General features: G+C 37.8%; 1 protein-coding gene across 3 annotated transcripts in view; it reads right to left on the reverse strand.

Moving 5' to 3' along the window:
- Positions 1-25,837, reverse strand: part of LOC119734790 (netrin-1-like) — a 73,525-nt gene that overhangs the window by 18,671 nt on the left and 29,017 nt on the right. Inside the window, exons 3-5 of one of the 3 annotated variants that reach the window (XM_038208346.1) lie at positions 8,506-8,655; positions 7,249-7,299; positions 4,512-4,520 (exon numbers count right to left, since the gene is read on the reverse strand). In XM_038208346.1, coding sequence (XP_038064274.1) covers positions 4,512-4,520; positions 7,249-7,299; positions 8,506-8,655 — 210 coding nt within the window. The remainder of the gene's footprint in view (positions 1-4,511; positions 4,521-7,248; positions 7,300-8,505; positions 8,656-25,837) is intronic. The other 2 variants (XM_038208347.1, XM_038208348.1) reach the window with 2 other exon arrangements.

Raw genomic sequence — 25,837 nt, forward strand, 5'->3', positions numbered from 1 at the left:
ACTTGTTGCCTGCCGATCAAATTACAGATGATTTTTTTTAAAGCCGTGATGATAACCTTTATAAATGTTAACCTTTACACAATTTTGCCAAAATGTGGTTTAAATTGAGTCCCAACAATTGATTATTTTTTAAAAGGTTATGGAAATTCTTTCGCTTGAATAACATTTCAGTCACAATATAGGCATCCCTCACAATCATCCCTCATTATCTGCTACTTAATTTTTAGAAATTTTTAGTAAAAAATCACAGGGAACTGGAGTTTACAATGAAAATGAACAAGAAACTCAAATATGAGAGTAGAGAACAACTGTTAATATGAATTTTAATATGACTTACTCATTAGAGAAGAAAGGAGATTTATATATATATATACATATAGTTTCTAAAGGAAAGAGGGCTCATTTTATGGTGCTGCTACGTGCAGACATTTGCTGAACAGACAGATTTCTGACCAAAATGTTCTTCGTTCTAGGCTAACTGTTTTTTCTGTGCATAAATGTGCTCAGTGATATATTTTTTGTCTTCTGCGTAACAGCTCATTGGTAAATTTGGCCCAGGAATGCCTCCCTTGCTTCTTCAAAGGGAAGAGCGGAAACCTTCCGACTTAAGCTAGGTCTCAGTTGCTTAACACCTCTGATTGGTGCGAAATCCTTAGGTTCCCCCGGAGAGATTAGGGAGCGTTTAAGGGAAGTGCTTAATATTGGGACAGATGAGATGAACAGATGTGGGGAGGGGCAAACTAGTGCAAGGTGAAAGAAACAAGGGAGGGGTGGAGACATGATTAGAGTAGTGTTGTAGTTGAGCCTTGGCTGAGTCTTTGTCTGATAAGAATACTGAAATATCATTTAGTATAGAAGAAATTAACCCAAGAAATAAGTGTCATGTGAGTGCCAGGTCTTTCGATATGGGTTAGAATTTGACTGTTGGTAAGAAAGTTACACTGAAAATGACCAAGCACATGCTAAAGGTCATGGACATAATTTCAGTACTTTATATCTTCAGTTTTCAAGGAGGCACATCTAATGTATAATGTTGCTCAATCCTAATTCTTTTCCGTAAAATGCCTTCTTTGGATGAGTAAAAATGTGCCACTCCCCCCTCCCTCAAGAAAAGTGGATGAAACTTTGAAATGTATACATGGGACTTATTTCCAAACTTTACTCTGTAAATAACTCTTGGAGTATGTTTCTTTTAAAGAATGAATAGCGTAATTACGTACTCTCCCTAAACTGACCACCAATGCACTCTGAACTTTGATACTGATAAAAGTTCAATGTGCATGTGTACTTTTTATATCCTCTGGGTGTAGGCAGGGAAGCAAATGTCTCGAGGGGGAAAGATAGGGATCTTCTGAAGAAATTCATTAGATGTTTTGCCGATTTGGGGGATGATTGAATTGGAAGAGGCCACTTGCAATGTGTGGACGGATACGCGGGGTGAGTTAAAACCAATCTGGCAAGACTATCTGTGGCACAGATAGCGCAATGGTGACTGATAGAGAGTAGGTGAGGATCTGGTGGCTGCTTTAGGAGGGGGGGGGGGAAGGGGTTGGGGAGGGGGGGGGGGGGGCATCAGTAGCTAAGGGCAATGACCAGGGCCAAAAGGACAACCCAAGGTGTTAACATCCTACTTCCTAGATGCCTTCTTCCTTTCCTCAAAATCCTGAAAGTGTGACTTCAACACCTGGAGTTTAAACCACTTCCAAAAAGTTTGGTCCTAAAACTAAGACTTCAAAGAGTATCACTGAAGAGACATGCCTTTGTCTCTTTTGTGAATGAATCTAGTCGACTCAGAGCAAGGCTTTTAAGTCACAGTGTACCTCTTAAAAAATTTTTAAAAGCCCTTTGGTCAAATTACAGGTCATGTTTTGTTGAAAAAGTGAGCTTTTTTTAATCAAGGATTTACTGATCCATCTTAAGACAACCATACATGTAGGAGTTTTTGAAAACTGTCCAAGTTTACCCAAATACCCATTAGTCTTGACACAATCTTTTCTTCCTTGCTCTTGCCCTTGGACATTAGAGGGGAAAATATAGCACAAAGCCACAAAATAAGGAGTAAAAATCACAAATATTGTAACCCAGATTGTTCAAAGAGAACTCTAGGGGCATTCTTTGAGATATTTATCATTGCCAGCGGAGGGGATTAAAGGCTCTGCAGTTCTGTTTTCATAGTTAACAATTCATCTTTTGAAAAACCCCTCCCGAATGACTGAAAAAAAGAGGGAGTGATTTCAATGGCTTCTGTTTTGCTACAGTCAACATTTTTTTAATTTCTGAAATGGTTGACACCATCGGGCTTCAGGGAAGATAAACAAAAAAATGGGATTGGTATTTTTTTTGGTATTCACGAAACTGTTTGGGGAGAGTTATACCAAGAGCAACAAAGGAATGGAACAATGGACACTGGTCTTTGTTCAGATTTAGGGGGCCTACTTTTCATTTTGAATTTTGAGTTCCACCACAATTTTCCACACAGAATGAAAGTTATGTAGGCGTGCGCGGTGGTACTTTTTTTCGGGGACTACTCAGGCTACCTTGTAATTTCGGTTTTTAGTCGCTTTTGTGAGTTTCTCTAAAACATCAATCTAGGGTTTTCCTTCAAATTTAAAACTGACTATTTCTTCACAAAATAGTTTTATATAGTCCCTTATAGAGTATATGTAAAGAATCCTCGGTTTCATTATTTAAAAAAAAGAATAAAATAAACATACCCAAGACCCAAACAAATTTATTATCATTTTTGTACATAGGGCTGGATCTGATGGTGATTTTTCTGTTATTAGAAAAACACAGACTCCAACTTTGGTTTACTCCAGATTTCAAAAATGTAATAGTTGTTTCTTCTATAATCTTGCTTAGGGGGTTTAAAAAGTGGTCCAATGCCTAATCTTTGCTTGTCAAAATGTCTTTTCAGAGGATCAATGGAATCAGTCCTTAATCTGTAAAAGCTTCGGACAATCGCCTGAAATTGAGGCTTTTTTTCACAAGTTTCAAGGTGCCTAGGAGCAATTAGGGTAAACAATCAAGCCCCAAAAGTGGTTTTTCCAAGTTGTCCCACAGGCTATGGTAGAATTGTCCAGTGAAGGTCTAGTGTGGAAAAAAAAAGCCTTGGTGTTTGTAACCTTTTTTCTGTGCCGCAACTTTCATTTTGATGGCAAGGATTTCTATGTCTTTGCTATTTTAGGAGTAACGCATTTCTCGGTCAAATTTGAAGTGACATATCACAACTTGTAGGTCTGCATTCTGCAAAAAATGCAAACTTTGCCATGTGATCCAGCTTTGCTCCAACATTAAAAGTCCAAAAAGTGACCAAAAATTCAAAAACAAGAAGTTCTACATAAAAAGTATTCTGAAAATGCCCCCATACATGCATTCTAATTATGTATAATTTGTGGATTTTTACTGCATTACCTTTTCATTATTGGCTTATATACTTACGTGTACATTTGTATTAACTTGTTGTTAATCAATACCACAATGTACAAGGTAATTTCTTGTTGAAATTAACAGAAAATATGGTATTGCTAAATTTGGCAGAGGGTCCCAACTGTATTACATGTAGGTCTCAATACCAGAATAGTTCAATGGTAGTGGTTGTCTAAACCAGAAATCCAATTTTACTTTGATGGCAAATTTTCACTTCATAAAATTTAAGTGAAGTCTGTGCGGACTGCATCCCTCACGTTCAGGTTGTTTAATATCAGCTGCAATAACATCTGAAACGCTGCAACACGTCGCCACGATAAACTTGCAAGAAAAAAACACAACCATACGATTGCCACCTGATCGCAACTAAACACTTCTGCTCGTTCAATCATATCAAATTTGATGACACACTCATAATCAATTGACAGACAAGATGTTGTTAGCATCTCCGAAGGTTCTTTACCTCATCTGATAAAACTAATGAAACTTTAACAGGAAAGGTAAATGTGAGGATGAGTGTTTTTAAAAGAGGTGCTCTTGTGCAGAAAGGGTGATGACATGTTTTGCTGTGCACAAATTATGGCTGGTGTAGATAATACCTGCTTATAAATTGTTTCTGTGCTCGGCAAGTTTCGTGATGTGACAATATTGAATGGGTAAAGGTGCAAGTTACAAGCTACATGTACGTGAATTTAATATACAGGTCTGCCTATTTGTAATAGCAGGAGCGTTAAAGGTCTTCTTTCGCCAGAGCCAACCACAGCATCCCAACTTGATGCAGTTTGCTCTCATTGAAAATCAGACGAAACTGCCTCAATGGTTTTTCAAAGCATCATCTGTGTTTTTTTTATTTATTCAAGTTGACAATTTATGTAAATTGGAGTTTGACTTGACTAGTGCAACAAAATATCAATCTGCCATTTCAGACACAGGATCAAATCTGGATTAATCATAGGCTATCATTCAGCCAATCAGCAAAGACCTTTAATTTTTCAAAAATGTATTGCAGCAAGGATGGGACACTGTGAATGGCTCCTGACAACACTGGTACCCTGTAAGAAAAAACTGTACGTGGTGCATACCTGTGATCTCTACAAGTGCGGTGACCAGTGCAGATGGACAAAATTGTGCACATGGAAAGGAAAAGAAAACATTAAGAAAAACACTGCAATTAGCTGAAAATATAATATCATTGATCAGTTTTCATTAAAGACAAATAAGTTGTTTCTCATCCCCAGTCAATCCATGAAAAAATTTAAATCATTGAATATTCATCTTATTGACTGAAATGCCCCCAAATTACAGAAACACACCCAACAGTTAACTTCTTAACTGCATTTCCCATTTTTTTCTTTGTGGAAATGCTTTTTCAAATGGACTGCTATATCAATACTGTATCTAATAAATTAATTTGGGGGTATTTGTATTTCCATGCACTGAAAAACATGCAGAGAGGAGTAACTCAAAAATACGAACAAAAATACAGTTTCACATTATCTTGTCAAATTTTACTTTCTCTTTGACAAAGAATTTTTTCTCCAATTTCTTTCCAAAAGTGATCTTTCATTTTGAAGGACAAAAGATGTTCTCAACATTTTATGTCTAATAGCCAAATTTATGAACACTTCCTCAAGAGCTTAAAATGGCTATAAAACAGAAATATACACACTTAAAGGGTGCATTTATGGATTTATTTGTGGGCGGTGAATGATTTGTGGCATTTGTGCCAAGGTTGGTAGCACCATGGAGCTTGCATTTTTGTGACAAGGCCAAAATACTTAACACATAACAAGCATAGGTCATGCAGAATATTTATCATGAATGCAGAACATGCTTCAAGCTTTGCATGCAATATCATCATTTCCTTGAATTTCCAAGGAACCTGAAAAAAATTCCTTCTTTTTCCCCCCTGGCTCAAGTTGATTCAACCATACTAAGTTTATAGCACTTGACTTTTCAGGACATCACTGGAAAACAGGACCCACACCTCTAATCGTTTTTCCCTTCAAATTTACCACACTAAAAATCACAAAATAACAGGTAAACATTTTTTTTAAAAATGCCCAAGCATGGCACATAGGGAGGTTAAATCAATTGAAAGGAATTGTCCATGCAATTCTGAACACTTTTAGAAATCCACTCAAAAAAAGGCCTCAAATTTTTCAAAACTCAACAAAATAATAACCACGGCTTTTCTGAGTGTTTTGTATCGGTTGAGTTGTTCATTCAACATGCAACATGCAGTCCATGCAGAGTTATCAAGCAACAAAAATTTTCAATTTTTTTGGTGATAGTTTGCTTCTGAATTTCTGCTCGAGATCAACATCTTCCACTCTGACATTCTGAATATAGTTTCATTTGCGAACTGTTTTTTTCTAAGAGGCTCATGGTGCTTTTTTATATGATCTTTAGGCAATTAAAAAATTAATACACCACGTTGATACCCCGCAATTTTAGTAATTTTTGTTTAATGATTTGGTTAATCATCATCAAATTCATCGTAAAATGAAACTAACTAGGCTAAATATTTAGTAAGTATTATGTTGGGCAAAGAAATTGCTGGAACAGCGTTTGAACCTTCAAAACCTAAAACAACATGTACCGGTGCTCTATCAACTGAGCTACCAGGTCATATTTATTTGTGTTTCAGGAATGGTTTAGTTGGTAGAATGCCAATACTGTATTCTGGAGGAACAAGGTTCATATCTCGCTCCAGTCAATTTCTTTGTCAAATACATATTTTTTTGTTTCTGTGGCTAATATTGCATTCGAATGTTTTTAGGTGGGCCGCAGCATTAATTTGGCATTAATATTATTTGCTATTTTTAGCCGTTTTCTAACTTCACTGCACTACTGCTTTGCCATGCGTTGTTATTTTGGGTTAAATGTATTAATCCCGATGTCAATTAATAAGCGTGTTAATTTTGATTTGCCAATACTATCATCATAAAAAAATGCATTATAGCAATCCCAACTCGTTCACATTCTATTTCTAAGTTTCTATATAGTAAGGGTTTAAAATGCTAAAAATAATCTACTTTTTTATTTCAACAAACAGTGTCCACATCACAATTAATTGGTTGTTAAAAACATAGCTGTTGTTTTGATTTTGCTACTGAACATGCAGGGTTACATGAACATACATTTTTGGCACTATTGAGAAGTTAAGTATATATTGAGTGGTGGAAGATTATTAAAATTATTTTAAAATTATTTAAAATGCTCACTGGGACATTTTGAAAATGGAAACAACATGCTTTTTCACACCATCTCATACTTCATAGTATAGCAAAATGACTTTTAAGGGAAAAATTATTAACTCTATATGGATAGCAATATAACTATGGATTAAATTCCCTTTATGCTCCTACAGTATGTACACCATTATTTTGAAGGTTATAAGAAAAGACACCATAAGTTATTTTGCCTATAAGCTAAGTTTGCAATAACTAATGAGACAAAGCATAGTGTATACCACATACGAGAGGGTTTTATAAACTAACAATATAACACCACTAAACAACCAGTCTGTTTCAGAAATTTGATTTCAACAAATCACCAAAAGCAACAAAAGGAAGAAGAGTACATCAATCCAGCAAGAAAAAGCAAAAGTTTCATACCAACTTCCAAGCATTTTAACTAAAAGCTATTTTTTTTTCTATCTCTTGCAAGTATAGGGGAGAAATAAAGCTACATTTCTCTAACAGAATTTGAGCAACTGAAAAAGAAAAGAGATAATTTCATTCTTGTTTGGAAGATATCCATCCATGCTCGGAAAGAGCAAGGCCAAAATAAAAAAATATATATTCCCAGAATTACCAGTGCGACCCCACTCAAGATCCTGTCCATCTAGGTTTGGCACAACAGTAGCTGATGATTTCAAAATAAACAAAAATATGAGCACACAGCTTGTAAATCCAAAAGCAAAGTAAAAAATAATATAAAAATGACGAAAATTGCAGTAATAAAATACACTGATCCATCTACAATCTGCGTACTAAAGTGTAAAACAATAAGAAAGTCCGTAAAAATGAATATGATTTTACACTTTTTAAGGGGAAAACTGGGGTCTTACAATTCTACAGCATGGTTTGGGTTGGGCAAGGGCTATGGGGAAAATGGACCAGGAAAAACAGTGATTCACAGGATTCAACATTTATCTTTTCATATAGCATCTTGTTGAGCTAAATCACTCTCTTTTGGGGGAGTGTTGCAAGTTTTTTCACTTATTTGGCATGTCAACGAAAGCATTACAGGCCACGATGAAAATTTGTCAATGGATCATGGAAATGATCATCTTGACTGTAAGAAATACATGTACGTATTCAAAAAGGCCAGCTTTATAAAAAATGTAGCACAATTTTGAGTACTTTATTTTTCATTGTAGTATCCCATTTGGTACATGTATCTGTGATTTTCACATTAACTTCTCGATTGGTTTTCATTTTACTCTTATGAGGGAAAGAAAATGTTGAATCCTAATTTGTTTTTTTGAAACACTGTTTGGGATCCGATGGGTGGACATACATGTAAACATTAAGAATATTTGCTGAATGAGCAGCCATGCAATGCGCAGTGATCTTGCAATGTTGCGCGGTGATCTGTGGCGTGTGACAAAATAATAAATCACAATGAATGAAATGCTGCCGCATTTCACAAACAAAAAATGTGAAGTGGTCCTCCATCTTATATGATTGTACTTTCTGTGAGAATTACTTAATTATTTATGTTTACTGCAGATGATAACAAATCATAAAAGATAAAGACTGGAATTATATGAATATTCATCAGTTGCCTAACATGCTGTCTGATTGGCTGAAAGTTTTAGGACTCAATAACTGATTGGTTGAAAGTTATCACTCCCGTATCACACAACGAAAGACAGTTTTAAGGGTATGGTATCAAAATGAAGAAATGATGTGTACAGGAGTTTTGATGTGGTTAGAATGAATACGATGAGTGCAAACAAAATGACTTTAGAAATTAGTAAAAACTGGTGCTTTTCATGCAGTGCAACTCCAAAATGTGAAAGGCCACACTGAACAAAAAAAGAAGTCTGGTTTCCAGACAGCTTACTTATGCAGGGGGCGACGGTGGATCGGCTCTGCTGGTAGCCCTTGGCGCACCGGTTACATGTTAGTCCGGTCACGCCGTCTTTGCAGGGACACTGGCCTGTGGTCTGGTTGCAGACCGTGCCAGATGATCCCACAGGGTGGCAGTTACAAGCTGTGAAATAGAAAAGAGGAAACAATTTGATCAAGTACAAATAAAAGAAATATGATAACACTGTCATAATTCTATAACGATGACCCAATGACTCATCATAAGTTATAGTATTTTGTCATGAAAATTAAGATGCATTGTAAAATTCTTCAAGTTGAAATTATGTTCATCTAGAATGTACTATCCTTCATAACTTGTGATACCATGAACCGTCTTATATAGGGCCTAGTGAATGTTCTATTATTTTTTAGTAAATATATGACCAAAAACAGGAGAAACAAGGTTTAATGTACAACTGCCAAAAAAAAAAGGTTAGTAACCTCAAATTTTTTTCACGTTGCCTGCGTCATAAAGCTCTGCCCCGTATAATAACACTGATGTAGTTTTTTTTTAAGTAAAGCTTCTTTTCACTCAACTGAGGCAGGGCTTGCCAACAAAACACCACCCAGACAGACAGACTACTGCCCAAGACACACCCAGGGCGATATTGGCCATTTTGTTGCTCATCACAATGTACTAAACTCATTACCCGAAGCCGTACTAATACTGAGGGCCCTAATGACATATAAATGCGCAAGCTTTCTATTTGTGGCTAAAAACAACATTTTAGTTTCCGGAAAGATATTTGGGTACTTCAGTTGGGTGCCAACCTCTAAGGTGAAAAGGGCAATTCCCTAGGAGTCTAAGGAACAAGATTTTTGGGCGGTGTGTTATTCTTGGATTTTTTGTGTCTTATTTAAGCATGTGTGGAAAGACTTGTTTGTCACAGAAAAGCTGCTTTGAGATTTGAAACCTCTCCATGTATCTTCCCTGTACAGTACCCCATAAACCCATATTTAACCTTTTTTTAATAGAATTTGCATTTAGGGTAAATTTAACGGCAAAAGCAAACAGGATGTGAAAGGAGACTATGAAGGCCTGCAAATGGCTACGTCCAAGTTTGAATATAACCTAGTTGGGTCCAAACCCCTTCCTCTACCTGCTTTTTTTAATTGACCACAATCACTCTTAGTTACTGGCTATAATAGATATGCTCCTACCCCATGTGGAATTGGGTAGTGTACATCCCAAAGTAGTACAGGCAGCCATGATAACTTGGCCTCCAAAATTCCATAGGCTATATGAGGGGCTCCCTCAACCTAAATCTGTCCATGACAATTTGACATAGATTTCTCTCCCTAAAAGAAGTTGTTCATGTACACGTACGCTGTAGATAAGAAAACTCTGCACCCTTTCATATCCGTATGATAACTTGGGGTGTGATACCCAAGTTGTAAACAAATTGAAGTGCCCCTGAGATGCTACGCCCTTGACACTGATAGACATCTGCTTTTTGGAGAACCTGTGTTGCGGTTTCATCATGTTTCCTTCAATTTAAATTTAGCTGAACTGATTTTCAGAGTCACATGCACTGGGAGTGTTGCCCAGTGGATACACATGTAGGTTTGTGACTCATGATCAGAGGGTCAGGGGTTCAAGTCCAGTGGACGGTCATGCACTGTGTCCATAGGCAAGCAGCTTTACACCTATTTGTCCCTCTCCACCCAGGAAGTATAAATGGGTGCCAGCATTAGTTAGGGGTAACCTTTGAGGGACTATAACATCCTATCCAGGGGAAATAGAAATACTCTCACTCATGTACTGCCAAAGAAACTAGAGATAAATGTCAGCCTTCTTAGCCATATTTACAGTAGAAGTCTTGAACAAAACACATTTTTTTCAGACACCATCCTTTTTATATATTTTTACCCGTTTTTAAATATTCTACTTAAGATTCTGTGAAAGTTGTGATAATTTCCCAGCTAAATCCTTAACTTCCTGGCTCAACCTTGGCACTTCCTATTGATACGTGGACTATAATTAAAGGCAGATGCAAATTGGCACTGATTGGGTAGACATGAGAAGCCTGAGTGAAATTGTATTGGTTGCTAAACACACTGATGAATGAGTCTGCCTTCCATGTCATCTGATTGGTTAACTTTTCGTGAAAAAGTACATGCCGAAAGTACATGGCTTGAATTAAAAATAAGCTGTCCTCCCTCCATCAGATCCATCAGATTTGCTGACAAGAACGACCAATAGGGGGCAGTCACATCCACACCCCTCCTCATAATATCCTGATGCATGCATGGTCAATGACATTTTCTGTTCATCTTCAATCACTAATTTTGATAGACTAAAAACAGGTTACATGCCTGTCACAATTTCCCAGTCTCTCAGGAATGATACGTTAAGATTTCGGACCAAGGTCCTCAATTGTTTGCATTTACTCCTCACAACCAGAAATAGAAATATTCAGTACTCAAAGGTACTTCAAAAATTTCCCCGCAGAAACTTGGAATTTTTTTCTCTGTGAACTTAAAAAAGACCTCTTCATATTTCAAGTGGAAATAAAAATTCAGAACCGTTCACGAAAGAGCTCCCTTTTCAAAATTGCCTCCTCTTCAAAAAGCAGACTGAAAAACATGTTTACCAGACTATGTCTGACAAACTCCACACTACCCGAGTGTAGCATGATTCAGACACAGAATAAGAGGTGTGAGGCAATTTTTGCAAATCATGGTTGATGTATTTCTCTTGAGACAAATTTCCGGGCATACCGCAAGCCCCTAATCCTATAGTGCAGGGTCCATCCAATTGTTAGTGTCTGTTTTTTCTCACAAAAGACTTGGATAACAGGAAAATGTTGTGAGCTCGACAGAGTAATCTTCTGAAATTTAAAGAAACTGTCAGACTCTTAATCCTTTTATGATGCATTCCCTGTGCAATTTTTGAGTTTCATCCCGAAAAAAAAGAGCAAAATTGCTATTTTTTCTAGTAATATAAAGTTATTTACTTTTGAAATAGACATCGTCTGAAAAAGATTGGCCCACGTTTAGCTATTGAATGAATACTTTACTAGCGGCCCCAAAATAGTTCCGTTTTTCATGGAGTAAGATGGTTCCCACCTCACAATCAGTATCGATAACTGTCTACCCGCAAGACGGATCTGTCGTTGCCCAAAACAAAAAGTAAAAAAAGTAAACCAAAGAGCATGAAAAAAAAACCAAACAAACAAATACACTGCAATGTCTCAATGAAAGACAATCCCCTTGCTCGTGAACTTCAGCCAAGACTGTCGTTTCCCCCCACCGTAACGTTTCCACATTTAGAAAAAGGTGGTTTTTATTGCTTAGTAGCTGTCAATTGCTACCAGGTTTTACTTTGGGACAGTTAGACAACTTCTCAAATTATTCTTGGCATATCGGATGCTAGTAGACACAGGTGACACAGTGGGGAATTCCTTTGCCTGCTGTTTGAAGCAGGATTCAGTTTCGTCGAATTTCAAAAAGGAAACAATTCTTTACAATGCCTCTGGTATTTTTTTCTTTCCATTCAATCAACTTCACAATGCACATTGCGCAAACACATGGTCAAAAACATTGGTTTAGCTGAACTAAACCAATGAATTTTGGAGACTAAATCCATTAGTACCTGTAATACATTGTATTTAATCCCTGATTACTCCATAAAACCATAAGGCGGTTGCAGGCAGTATACAGGGAGCAACAGGTAGGGCGCAGTTGTAGGCAGTATGGTTGTAGGCAGTATAGTTGTAGGCAGTATGGTTGTAGCTTGGCAGTATGGTTGTAGGCAACATGGTTGTAGGCAACATGGTTGTAGGCAACATGGTTGTAGGCAACATGGTTGTAGGCAACATGGTTGTGGTTGTAGGCAACATGGTTGTGGTTGTAGGCAACATGGTTGTGGTTGTATAGGCAACACGGTTGTAGGCAACATGGTTGTAGGCAGTATGGTTGTATCTACAGGCAGTATGGTTGTATAGGCAGTATGGCTGTATAGGCAGTATGGTTGTAGGTAGTGTGGTTGTATGCAGTATGGTTCTAGGCAGTACAGTTGTAGGCAAGGATTAATTGGTTGAATTACAAAACAGACACTTATGTTTTTTCTAATTCTATCAACACTCTACACTCAAAATCTTATCTTACATCTAAAAGTTCAAATGACGGCACTTCAAATGACAGCTCACTGGATACTCATTTGATATTTTTAGAAGACCATTAAAATGTCTAGTATTTGCCTCAAAATGTAGCGTGTAATCCAGCATGAAAAGCTTCACTAGCTGTCTCTTTTTGAATTTCTTTCTTTCACAGGCATTTTCAAGTTATTATTCACTGGATTGTTTTTCAGTTGAAAGGTGCCAGTCCATTTATTGCCCAAGGGATTTTTGCGGGTATCAAATTGACTAATTTTATCAGACCTCGGAGACCAAGATAAAAGTTCGTAATCGTTTTATGGCTATTTTCCCCAGCTTTTTCTGATATTGAGCAGATGCGTATCAAATTAAGTATTTAAAACGTTTGGACATTTCCAGATGAAATGAATATCTACGAATTCGCTGCAGGGGAAAAATCTTGAAGACCATTTTTTTTTGGCAAAAAGTTTACTCCAAGGGCACAGCCATATGGCAGACTTTGTTTTGAATGTATTCTTTAGCTAATTCAATTTCCAAACTGTGGAAATGTTCAGACAAAGACATTTCATTGGCAGCTACATGTTACTATGTGATCCATCATATTTGGCTTTAAAGGCCATCGGTTGCCATGCATGCTGTGCACTAAAAGGAAATGTTTCCCATCATTGATTGATTTTCAAAATACAAATATTAAACCCATATAAAAATTTGAATAGGTTTTTCACTTCAAGTTATTGCCTTAGGGCTCAGTACTGTCCAAACCTGCCCTGCCTGTTACTTCATGTACTGATCAGCACTGTATGGATTCATCAGGGAATAAATACAATGTAATACAATGTAATACAATGTAATACAATGTAAGACAATGTAATACAATGTAATACAATGTAATACAATGTAAGACAATGTAATACAATGTAATACAACGTAGTACAATGTAAGACAATGTAATACAATGTAATACAACGTAGTACAAATTCCAATGGGTTAACTCACAGGTATCACTAATGAAACTATACCAAAAATGGCTGCCAACTACCACTGACCAAAACTTTTATTTCTCCTTCAAACTACATGAACTTATAGATCTTAACTGTTGGTTTCAAATCATGTTATATCTATTCATTATGAAACTTCAGTCAAAGTAAAACAAGAAACAAACCTCAGTTTAACAAGAACTTGAGAAAACTTCAATAGATCTCTTGAAAATCTGCTGACTATATCTGCTCAACATCATTGTCTAAATACCTCTTTATGTATTCCACCAGAGACAGATGTGAGGCGTCAGAAACACTCTGGTAGGAAATTTATTTGCATCCAGATGAAAAGAAATATCAAATATCTGAGGCATCCCTGGGGTGAAATATGCAAGGGTTGATCCTGGGCAAGGAATGCAGGAAGAAAGTTCAGCAAACAGTCACTGTAAAAGTTCAGCAGGCTAGTAGTAAGCAAGCTAGCATTTTGGACCAAAGTTCCTGACAAATGAAAAATTGGAAATCTCAATTGGAAATCTTGTACAAATAAGAAGACTGTGAGAAGACAGCACCGACAATGTTCATCTTGTCTTTGGGCCTCTGACATGAGCACCTTTGAGAAATCCTTGGTTTCTTCACCAGAAAGTATGAAACTAAAGAATAAATACAAAAATTAATAATCCATGTACATGTACCTGGGGTATGTTCAAACTGCTCAAGTTTTATTACATTAATAATAGGAAAAGAAGTCATGTTTCAAACAGAATTTTGGAGGAAGAAGTTTTCAACACACTGTCCCTAGTGGGGGCTCAAGGCAGGCAGTCAAGGGGCAAAACTACAGACAGTAAATTCTGGTCACGCTGCAGCTGTTCTCAACAGGCCCTGTGAACTTGCTAAAATATTCCCTCCACTGGGGGCAGTTGTTAAAATATTCCCTGCACTAGGGGAACGGTTGTGAAAAACACCTTGAGCGTGACGCAGTAAATTGGGGGTATAATTTGCCCGGTATTTGGCAGGTTTTTGACTGGCCTCCCATGTGTTTGTGCAGGGGTGAAGACTACACAATGGAGAGTTGGAGACACTAGGTCTCCATCTTTGCAAACTGTTGTCTTTTGGATGGACCAAACTTTAGTGTAAATTTAACAGTTCATTTGAGCGAGTGTTAAAGTGACATGATTGATGTCATTCCATTGCATGGCATTGATTGATTACGCACATGCTGCACATTTGAAGTGATAACTGGCTATTATTTAAAGCCTGCATTTTTTCAAGCTTAACCCTTAAGTAGTGTATGCTGAAGGGATAAAGAGTGTACAGAATTGTGTCCTTTTCAAATGTTAGAAACATTATTCAATTCTGTCAACGTAATTTTGGGCTGTAAGAATCTGTCATATTCTGCTACCTCAAAAACGTTCCGAATCAAAAGCACTATGATTCACTGATTCTCCAACATGCAAACCTTTAAATCTTACTTTCTTGAGGGTTTGCAGATATCAATTAATGAAGTTTTGTACAGGAATGTCAAATTGTTTGATTTTTTGTTTTGTTTCCCACACAGGATGCAAAGACTTTAAAAACAGGTGTCCTCTCAAATGTGCTCTTTCACCTGGGAGAATAATTTTTTCTTTTGACTTTTTTAGCACTCTCGTGAGAACCACTAACAATTATGCCCACTGGCATTCCTTGGCTTCAGACACCGTTTGAGGCTTATGTCTGGTACCCAGGGGCAGTGTGGATGTGTCATACATCATACAATGGATCACCAGACCGAACACTGCTGACTAAAGTTGCATTCGACCTAGTACAAAGTCTGAACTTGGCTTGTTTCAAACTTCATCTAAACTTTGAAAGAAAAATGTAAATGTACTTGCAATTCCCATGTACTTCTATGTGAACAATTGTTAAATGGGGGCTATATAAAAATAGATTGCTAAATCTTCAATAGAAGATAATTAATTTTTTCATTTAACAACAAAATCCACTCCTCCACCCCAGTTTACATGTATAGCCTGCAATTAATTCAACTGAGAAACAGGTTTTCGTGGATTGGCCGCCAGCCAGAATCTATAATTAGAGAACGCTGCTAATATGATAACATATTGCTGGCCGACTAACATGTAACCACAGTTGGTGTTTTGAACAAATTTCCAACACTAGTTACTCATTAAAATTCTACTTATCTATGCTGCCAGTACCAGTATCAGCCTGACTAATACGACTGATCACCACTTACGTGCAGTCTGAATGGGAAGTCATTTGAGTCACTTCCAGTAACTGCCATCTATAAACTCGGCCATATTCCCAAGCTAGCTTTCCACCTCTGTTTCTCATCTCCCTTATAATATTCCTGGACTTTTCGCCGCCCGGAGGGAGACACTTCAGAACATGCCGCTTTGAATAATCAATGTGGATGGGGACACTATGGGCAGATTGCTACTTTATCTTCAACGCATGAGTAGCATCATCCATCTGATGGCTACTGAAAGATTCTTCGTGAAAGCTTGCCAGGCATGACCTACTAACACGTGTCTCGCTATGTAGACAGATCCCGGTTAATATATTTTCCGAATATTCAGCTTCTTGCTTTTATAATGCTATGTCCTCAGGATATACTAGGAATCTGTGGGAGACCTCCCCCTCCCTTAAAAAAAGGAACAAAGAACCCCCCTCACATAAAAAAACCAACAACAACACTGACGATGACAACAACAAACAACAAACTCCCAACTACATGTATATTACTTTTGGGGAAATTTCGCACTGGAGCATTGAAAACGAATTTGGGATTTTGCCCTTCAACAACACGACTGTAGTACCCGCTGCTAAATGGTTAAAATGTCTACACAAGTAAGCAAGAGGTCTTGGGTTCGAGTCCACCCAGAGCAAGCTTGTGATTTTTTTTCTCACAACTAGTCAGTTTCCCTTTGTGTTTTTTTTTTAATAGAAAAAACACTAAATGTAATGTGCTTATAAAATTACTTGCAAAGGGTAACAACCGTATTAAATTTACATCACCGTGCTGCAAATTCCATCAATCTAATTTCAAATTCTAAGAAATTTGGGTCACGCAAGGCATACTCACACACACAAAATGTGTCAGCTTCATTGAAATTCATAAGCTGTCCCAGGGCCCATGCATTATTCTCTTAAATATGAGCAAGTGTCATTTCTTTGAAGTAACAAGGGATTCCAGATGATTCTCTGAATAATAAATAGGGTTTTTTTTTAATCTAGGGTTCATCTGCAGCTTTGGTTTCAGGAAGGTTTAGGCCTGGAACTTTGAACCTAAATATAAGTCCATGTTTCACCTTTCAGAATATCAAATTATATACGTGAAGACAAACTTTAGCATATAATCCCCTTTGGTTGAACATTTAGATGAAAATTATTTTGAGGCGAGTTGACTGCCAAATCAAGAGACGAAGACGAGGTTTCGAGAGAAAAATAAAACCCACAGACTCCTCAAGTTACATGCACCCATTTTTCCATTCTTCTTCCACAGTAGCGCAGACTAAATCCAATGTACATGTTAGTGCCTGGTTTTTTTTCTGACATTTTATTTTACTTTCTAGGAATGCTACAGTTATTAAATTAGGCCAAATATTGGATTCCTCCCAATTCCATTAACACTCCGCCAAATTCAATCAGCGACAAAGAAAGCAGATTTGGCTAAGTGCTCATTCAATTTAAGCAAAATACATTTTCACAGAATATAAATTTTTTTCACCTCAGATGTGGAGTCTGGCATGTTATTGAATTATGCGATGAGTGACCAAGCAAACTTGATTATCTTTTAGCGGGGTTATGTTCAACTCAAGTGTGGCATTCAGGTCTGTCAACTCAAAAAAAAAAAAAAACCTAAAAAAAAACACCTACTCTATAAATGTCATCAATATCATTTGAGAAATGCAAACATCATTCTACTTTATCAAATTAATCAATCAAAATTGATTTTTTTTTTTTAACTGGACAATTTTTCATATTGATCTTTAAATAAAAAAAAGCTTTGTACAAAGGGTTTGTAAGAAAAACGTCTGGCCGACTTTTTGGCCCGAGGGAAAATAATTTCCCAAAGAAATTCTGTTGTTCAGGTTTCATGTATATGACTTTGTAGTGTTGATATTGTTCATTTTGGATCACTGAGTTCGAATGCGGTTTTCTGATTTTGTGTCACAATACATTATTGGATTTGTGTCAGTTGGAGAATGGGCTATTATCCCGGCGTTATGTATGGGGATTTTCATCTCGAAAAAGTGCGTAATGGTTGTATGTTTTGCAGGAAAAGAGTCAGGTGAATCAGAGGTCTTTGTGAGGCAACTAAGGTCAAGGAAAACACGTGTAATTTTTCTTTAGTGAGCAGTTGGAGTTCTTTCTCTGTGTTTCATCGGTAGAAGCCCAGCAGGCATTTTTGGTCGGTTTAACGTCTATTTGACGTCAGATTCCGACCAACTCCGACGTTGTTTTTTGGTTGCCGTCGTGGTTGTAAGTGTAAGTTTTTTAGACGTTGAAAACCTGACCAAATTCTAACGTCGGTATGTGGTCAAAATTATGACGTCAGTCTGACCATGATTAACTGCTAATCCTGACCGAAATATAACGTCTGTATATAGTCAAATTATGACGTCAGTCTGACCATGATTAACTGGTAATCCTGACCGAAACCTAACGTCCGTATATAGTCAAATTATGACGTCAGTCTGACCATGATTAACTGGTTACATGGACGTCGACAGGACGTCAGATTGTTGGTTGAATTTAGGTCAGAATATGGTTGAAAGTGAACGTTATTTAGACGTCGAAAACCTGACCGAAATCTAACGTCCGAATATAGTCAAATTATGACGTCAGTCTGACCGTGATTTGACTGGTTATATAGACGTCGACAGGACGTCGCGGTTGAAGTTATTTAGACGTCAAAAAAATGACCACATTATAACGTCTGAGTGAGGTCAAAATTGACGTCTATCTGACCGTCGTAATAACGTCCTTTCAACGTTCGGATTTCATGGTTGAAGTTAGGTCAGTACATGGTTGCAAATGTAATTTTTGTAGACGTTGAACACTGTTATTTAGGTTGTGTAAAAATCAAACGGTTATGTACTATATGAACCTAGCAACCTGTTGTGTAAACTGTTGTTTACACAACAGTGTAAAAATATTACACAACTTGTTCAATTTTTTACATAACTGGTGGCTAGGTTCACATAGTACACAACCGAAATAACAGTGTTAAGTTTTCTAACTTTAGTTAATAGTCAAAATAGTGGCGTCAGTCTGACAGGTTTAAACAATGGCAATTAGACGCTTCAAATGTTCAATGTTGATGGGCCGATCAATTTTGACATCAGATTTCATTACCACAGTTCAACTTAATTTGGACATGAAATAAAAAAAAAAGTAGACGTCGGTCTGAGCCTTTGAATCAAACACTGAATCACAATCATCACAGACATGATCTCTAATCTCTTTCGTGAATATTTGTGCAGGTATGGAAGACATCAGGCGGTCGATGTTGATCCTGATGGTGCATGGTGCCACGTAAAGTAGGGCTTAGGTAGTGTATTCGTCTCCCTCAACTGACCAAAGCAGAGAGCTGGAAAAGGGGGGGAAAATGAACAACATTTTCAATTTTCTTGAATACCAACACATTTTTAAAATAATGATGACTCGTAAATAATTAAAAAAAAGTTTAATTTTCAGAAATCCGAAATAAGTATTAAAAATAGTTCTTATGAAGAAGACAAGTCGAAGCATAGGCCTATTTTAAGTCTAATGGGCAATTTCATGCGATTCTAAGAAACGAATACTGAAATTAATTAATGAACATTTTATAATTGCAAGCACCGTAACTTTCTTAATAATTATAAAAAAATAATTAACATTTATTTAGCACTTCATACGCCGTGGTATTAACAAAACATGACAAAGGCCTAGAGTACACAACAAAAGAAAAGTGGCATAATGTATCGTCATACGTGATTCCCAAACTCTGAACACTTTTAAAACTAGACTGAAAACGTATCTGTATCAAAATATCTGTAAAAAATAAAAAGAGACATTCCGATCGTTTGAGTTGGGCCGGATGCGGAATATGTTGCGGTGCAGTTAAATTCACAATAAATTGAATATTCTAAATCTTCAATCAACACAGTATGTGTGGGAAACTCGTCTCATGTTGAAATATACTTTAAAATGACCTCATTTTTCCTAGGCCTAAATACAGATTGGACATGATGATGGAAAGCGGGCAGAACATGCATGACTGCTGATTACTTAGGATTTTCTACTTCTTCAATGTTTAAATAAAGGGCACCGTTAGTGTAACTTTGTTTTTAAAATAAGAAATGACAATAGCATCCAATATGTCTAGTCTTACATTAACAACTTTCTACAGTGAAGTTAAGGTACTTTCCATAAAATTTTAATGTTACAACTGACATGACTGATAGGGAACATAATATAGATATAATAGAGATACAATTTCCAAACTATTGACCTTCAAAGAAATTGCAAATCTCTAACTCGGAAACATTTGCGTTTGAAACTTACCATTTTCAGACGTTGCAAAATCAGATCATCTTGATTGCGGTTCAATCGAAATCTTGACTTGTGCTTGTCCTATACATCTTGATATGTCGTATCTTGACTTGAAGTTAAGATTTGGGGTGGGAACATCTCCAATGTTAACAGTACTCCATCGCAGAACCAAATCTTGACAATATTGTTGAAAGGTACACAAAACTTGTTCATTTTGGGCCAAAACGTCTCTTCCCAAAGCTGCTTCAGTTGTGACTGTTGTTTTAACGGATATTCAAACTGGCCAGAGTCGTACAGTAGTGGAGTTCGTTGGAATGCAAGAGGTCACACACAGGGCATACATATGCTTACGTGTAATACGTTTGGGCTATACGGTTTTCGCGCGCGCGGCACTTGGCTCTAGGCCAAGACAATTATAATTGGCGCGCGCCGCAGCTAAGTGAAAAAGTCGTCAAAACGGGCGATATATTTTGGTTGAAACAATGATGATAACGACAGGACATCAATTTTATAACCATCAGCTAGCTGACCACAATTCAACGTCTTTTTTAGTCATTCAAATTAATAAGGCGTCCGATAATTTCGTTTGGGAATTACGACGTTGCACATGAATTCGTTAATGACTTTTTTTTTTTATTAAGTGAAAAACGGACGTTATGTTTTGGTCGAAACCATAACACACTATCGACGTAATGTAAATAACCAACAGCCGACCACGATACAACGTCATTTTTGAGTTGCTGAAAAGACCGTCAGAAAACGGACGTTATATTTTGGGTAAAACCATGACATAACGATATTGTAACAATCCACTGACCAGAAATCAACGTCGTTAATTGATTCGTTGAAATGACGTTAGAAAACAGACGTTATATCATGGTTGAAAACATGACCTAATAACGACGTCAAATATTATAACCAGCAGCCGACCACAATTCAACGTCGCTTTTTAAGATGTTGAAATGACGTCAGATAATGGACGTTGTGTTTTGGATGAAAGCATGACATAAGTGCGACGTCAGTTATTATAACCAACAGCCAACCAAAATACAACGTCGATTTTGAGTCATTTGAACGACGTTAGAAAACGAACGTAATATCATGGTTGAAAACATGACTTAATAACGACGTCAAATATTATAACCAGCGGCCGACCATAATCCGACGTCACTTTTTGATTCGTTGAAAAAAAAGTAAAAAACGGACGTTATATTTTGGGTAAAAGCATGACATAATAACGACGTCATGTAAAATAACCAGCAGCCGACCACAATACAACGTCATTTTTGAGTCGCTGAAAAGACGTCAGAGAACGGACGTTATATTTTAGGTAAAGCCGTGACTTAATAATGACGTTAAATATTTTAACCATCAAACGACCAGAAGTCAACGTCGTTATTTGATTCGTTGACACGACGTTAGAAAACGGACGTAAAATCATGGTTAAAAACATGACCAAATAACGACGTCATATATTATAACCAGCAGCCGACCATAATTCAACGTCACATTTTGAGTCGTTGAAAAAACGTCAAAAACGGACGTTGTATTTTAGTTAAAAGCATGACATAAGTACGACGTCGGATATTATAACCAACTGCCAACCACAATTCAACGTCGTTTTTTGAGTTGTTGAAACGACGTTAGAAAGCAAACGTCATATCTTGGTTGAAAATATGACAGAATTGCGACGTCGCGAAAGGAAACACAAAAATAACAATAATACAACGTTGTTTTTCAGGCCGTTGTAAAGACGTTGACAAAACAACGTCATACCATGGTTGAAATTACGTTATGTAATATTCCCGACCAAATTCCAACTACATTTCGACGTTGTTGTTATGTAAAATTCTGACGTTAAATTGTCGACATTAAAGCAACGTCCGGCAGACGTTATAATGACAACGTCGTCTTTTGGTCGACTAAAACAACGTTAATTTTCGGTTATGTATGGTTGATCCGACGTTGCGACCATAATACAACCATTAAACAACGTCAGTCTGACGGTCGGTGCCTGCTGGGAAGAAACAGGATTTGTACAAATTTTCTCTTTACTTGACTGCGCACCGGCTGAGAGGTACACCATAGTGCACGCTGGCAATATTATCCATCAGTCAATGGATTGTTATTCTGGTTTTTCCTTTTCTTTTCAAATTTGTCGACTGGCAACTTTGGTGTTGTTCAGACAACCCATTCATGGCACCATGCTAGGCGTCCGGATATTACATACAACTGCTTCATTTAACCACATGAAAAAAAAGGCCGACATTAATACATAAAACGTTATGTATTTCGCAATGAATCTCAATAAAACTGTTTACAATGCTTTCTTTTCAGGCACTGTACTGGTTCATTTTGCAAGCTGGGAGATTCTTTAATTGAAATCAGTGTTTCCTGAAAACGTTAATATCAACCAAGAGTTTTTTTTAAGCTTGGAGAATAGAATTTCAGTGTTTCCTGAAAACATTAATAGCAACCAAGAGTTTTGTTTAAAATTCACACCCTCTCATACATAAGTTTGATTCAAAGGCTCAAAGAATGACACCACACATTGATGCAACATCTCCTGGAGTTTCAGATCCACTGGGAATTTGTACCCCCAAAAAATGAAACATGTTTGATTTGTTAAAGTAACTGTGAGACTGGACCGCCTCAGTGACTTTCTCCCCACGAGTTCCGTTTGGCTTCCGCAATATTGACTCCTGAAAAAGTCCAAGTGTTTGTACCTTAGAAAATGCACAAGATTTCCTTAAATGAAACACTCTTGAACTGTTGAGCATAAATATATTTGCTTTGTTTTGTTCGTAATTTGTGGCATCAGCACCCCCTCCGGGATTCCCGCCCCACGAGACCTGTTTGGGTTTCACGCCCGGTTCTGCCCCATTTCAACATCCGTGCTTAGAAAGTTGGCACCAAGTTTGGCACCAGCAGAACCCCCTGCAGAGAGCACGAACAAAAAAAAACCCTTTACCCCGAGTTAAGCAAGAGTCAGACTGCTGAGCGCTACCGAACGTCTGAAAAAGCAAACTTGGGGATGTGTGAAACTCCCTGACCATGAAATTCATATGTTTGCTGTGCAAACAACCACGGGAAGTGCAAATACGTGGAGTCATCTTTTGGAATGCTGTGTGGAGGTGGAACTGATTCAGCTACAGAGAAGTGACAACAGATTGACTTCACACACATACAATGACGCAAGAAGCACTAAAATTTACTAAATTTTGTGCATATTTAAGCAACAACTGGTCTTACTTTAGATGCATTTTTTTTTAAATTGGAGAGATGTTCTCTTGTTATGAAAGGGTGAAATCACTCCCTGAAATTGTAGATTAGAAATTTACTCTGTAAGACCGAAAAAAAATAATGAAAAGAGGGAGATTAACAAGGCGGCCTTTATAATTCAATCAAAAGACTGAATTTCCACTTTTGGGAATTACAGTAATTGTTTTGCCCTCCACTAAATTATTTTGAACTAGTAACTTGAATGACCAGGGGGGGGGGGGGGGGGGGGGGGGGGGGGGGGGGGGGGAGGGGGTTGCAGAGTGGGCACCCCCGGCAGTGACCAGTTTTAGAGCCCTTCTGCCCCCACGGCACACGATCCGCTCCCCCCCCCCCCCATACAGGCAGTAACCTCTCTGGATCCGCCCTTGATGAATTGTGAGGACTTTTGATTACGTGCTTTCAAATGTAATTACACAGCTGTGAGTGGCACTGGTTTTCATAAATGCATCACTGACATTATTCACATCCGACTCCGAACTTTCATACTTGAAGTTAATTCGTTTAGTTGAATCACCTAAACAGTAGTGTTAGAGGTGCCAACAATGTGCCAAAATGCGACATCGGTTAATTACCCATGTTCAAACATTCTGCGATTCCGAAAGTAAATCTTATCAAAACTAGTTTATCTTATTGAAATCGACTTCCTCTTATTCTCAATGTTAAATTAAGAGCGGGAAACGATATTCACATCCGACTCCAAACTTTCATACTTGAAGTTAATTTGTTTAGTTGAATCACCTTCCCAGTAATGCTTGAGGTGCCAACAATGTGCCAAAATGCCACATCGGTTAATTACCAATGTTCAAACATTCTGTAATTCCGAAAGTAAATCTTATCAAAACTAGTTTATCTCATTGAAATCGACTTCCTCTTATTCTCAATGTTAAATTAAGAGCGGAAAACGAGAAGTCAGCAAAACTCCCACGAGATCTGAAGATCAGTCATCTTTCGACCTTAAAAAAAGTACAGCATTTCCATACTTTCAGAGGAATCAATTAGAGAGAATAATTTGTTGTTTTAGGGGAGGGGAAGAGGTAATGTTCTGCTAATCTTTTCTGACGAGTGAAATGTAATTAGTTTCGATGAGTGGGAGCTAGGAAGTACGCAAGCCAACAATTCTGAAATGTTCCAGATTTTGAAAAAGTTTTAAGATGGGGATGGGGGAGCGGGGGGAGGGGAAGGGGAGGGGGAGGGGGAGGGTTAGGGGGCTTGTTGCCGCCTAAAACAAGATGGCTTTCAGATGAAGTACAATTTTATGCTTAACTGCATTTTCATTCCCGCAGAGCTTTCCGTATTAAAGTTTAATTAAAATTAATTGTTACAGAGGGATGGGTGGCTTTTTTTTATTGCCCCACATGGTCAAGTTACAAAATAATTGGCATATGATTGTGAACTCAACACAATGAGTGTTTTTTTTTTGGGGGGGGTGAGAAATTTGTGAATACTTGAATAACTAGCTCCAGGAAAGGTAGTATAAGTCTGGACCTTTCTCACTGACTCAACTTCTGAAAGACTTTTCTATTTGAAGAAAAGAAATGGCCTGAAGGGTATGTGCAGCCAAGATATATTTGATGCTGAAAGCATGGTCAATCTGACAGAGGGAAAAAATTGATCGAACGCTCAGATCATTCTCTTAAAAAACAAATCAAAATCTTAATCCCCCATTCTCTCATCGTTCAAGTGTCATGACATGAGCTTCTTGTGTGATCTCGATTCCTTTCTCTTTGCCCAAGGATTGTAGTAAATATCAGGCCTCCAGAGGAATTCCTGAGTATCTCTGGCAGGCAAAACCTCTAGGGGAGGTTGTGTGCGGTCTCTTCAAACACAGACTCCGCTGCACAAAGCAATGGTTTTTACCACTTGGGAGGGCAGGCTATTTGCATTCATACAATTGAGCTCTGTGTACAGGTAGATATGTCTGTTAACTTCTATTCCTGGTGTAGGCCTGTACTTAACACATGGGCAATCCACGCTTCAGGTACATGCCAAGTTCAGTTGTCAGATATTGCTCCAAGTTTGGGCTGTTTGGGATGTGTTACATGCCTATTAAGAAGCATCTCCGCCAGCACTGTCACCAGCTCTGGGCATTGGGGGGGGGGGGGGAGTGGGGGGAACAGTACAAGCTTTGGGGGCACACCACAATTGTAGATATTCTTTAGGCATATGGTTTTTGCCGGTTGGGGGGGGGGGCTGTCTGCTCCACCCCCCCCCCCCCCCTTTGCAACAGGCCTGATCCCCACACCGGATCACACATGTGGTTACAGTATCTTTTTCCCCTGTACTGTGCGTGGTTCAATGCATGTGGTGTGTTACGTGTTGGTAATTGTGTGCCCTTTAGTCCCTTCCTTGGATAAAAAGACACTGCCATGGTTAAAGCTAGTAAATTACACTTCAATTGCAAGAACATGAAGACATA

This window comes from Patiria miniata, unplaced genomic scaffold (assembly GCF_015706575.1).
Source record: "Patiria miniata isolate m_02_andy unplaced genomic scaffold, ASM1570657v1 HiC_scaffold_28, whole genome shotgun sequence".
Classification (NCBI taxonomy): domain Eukaryota; kingdom Metazoa; phylum Echinodermata; class Asteroidea; order Valvatida; family Asterinidae; genus Patiria; species Patiria miniata.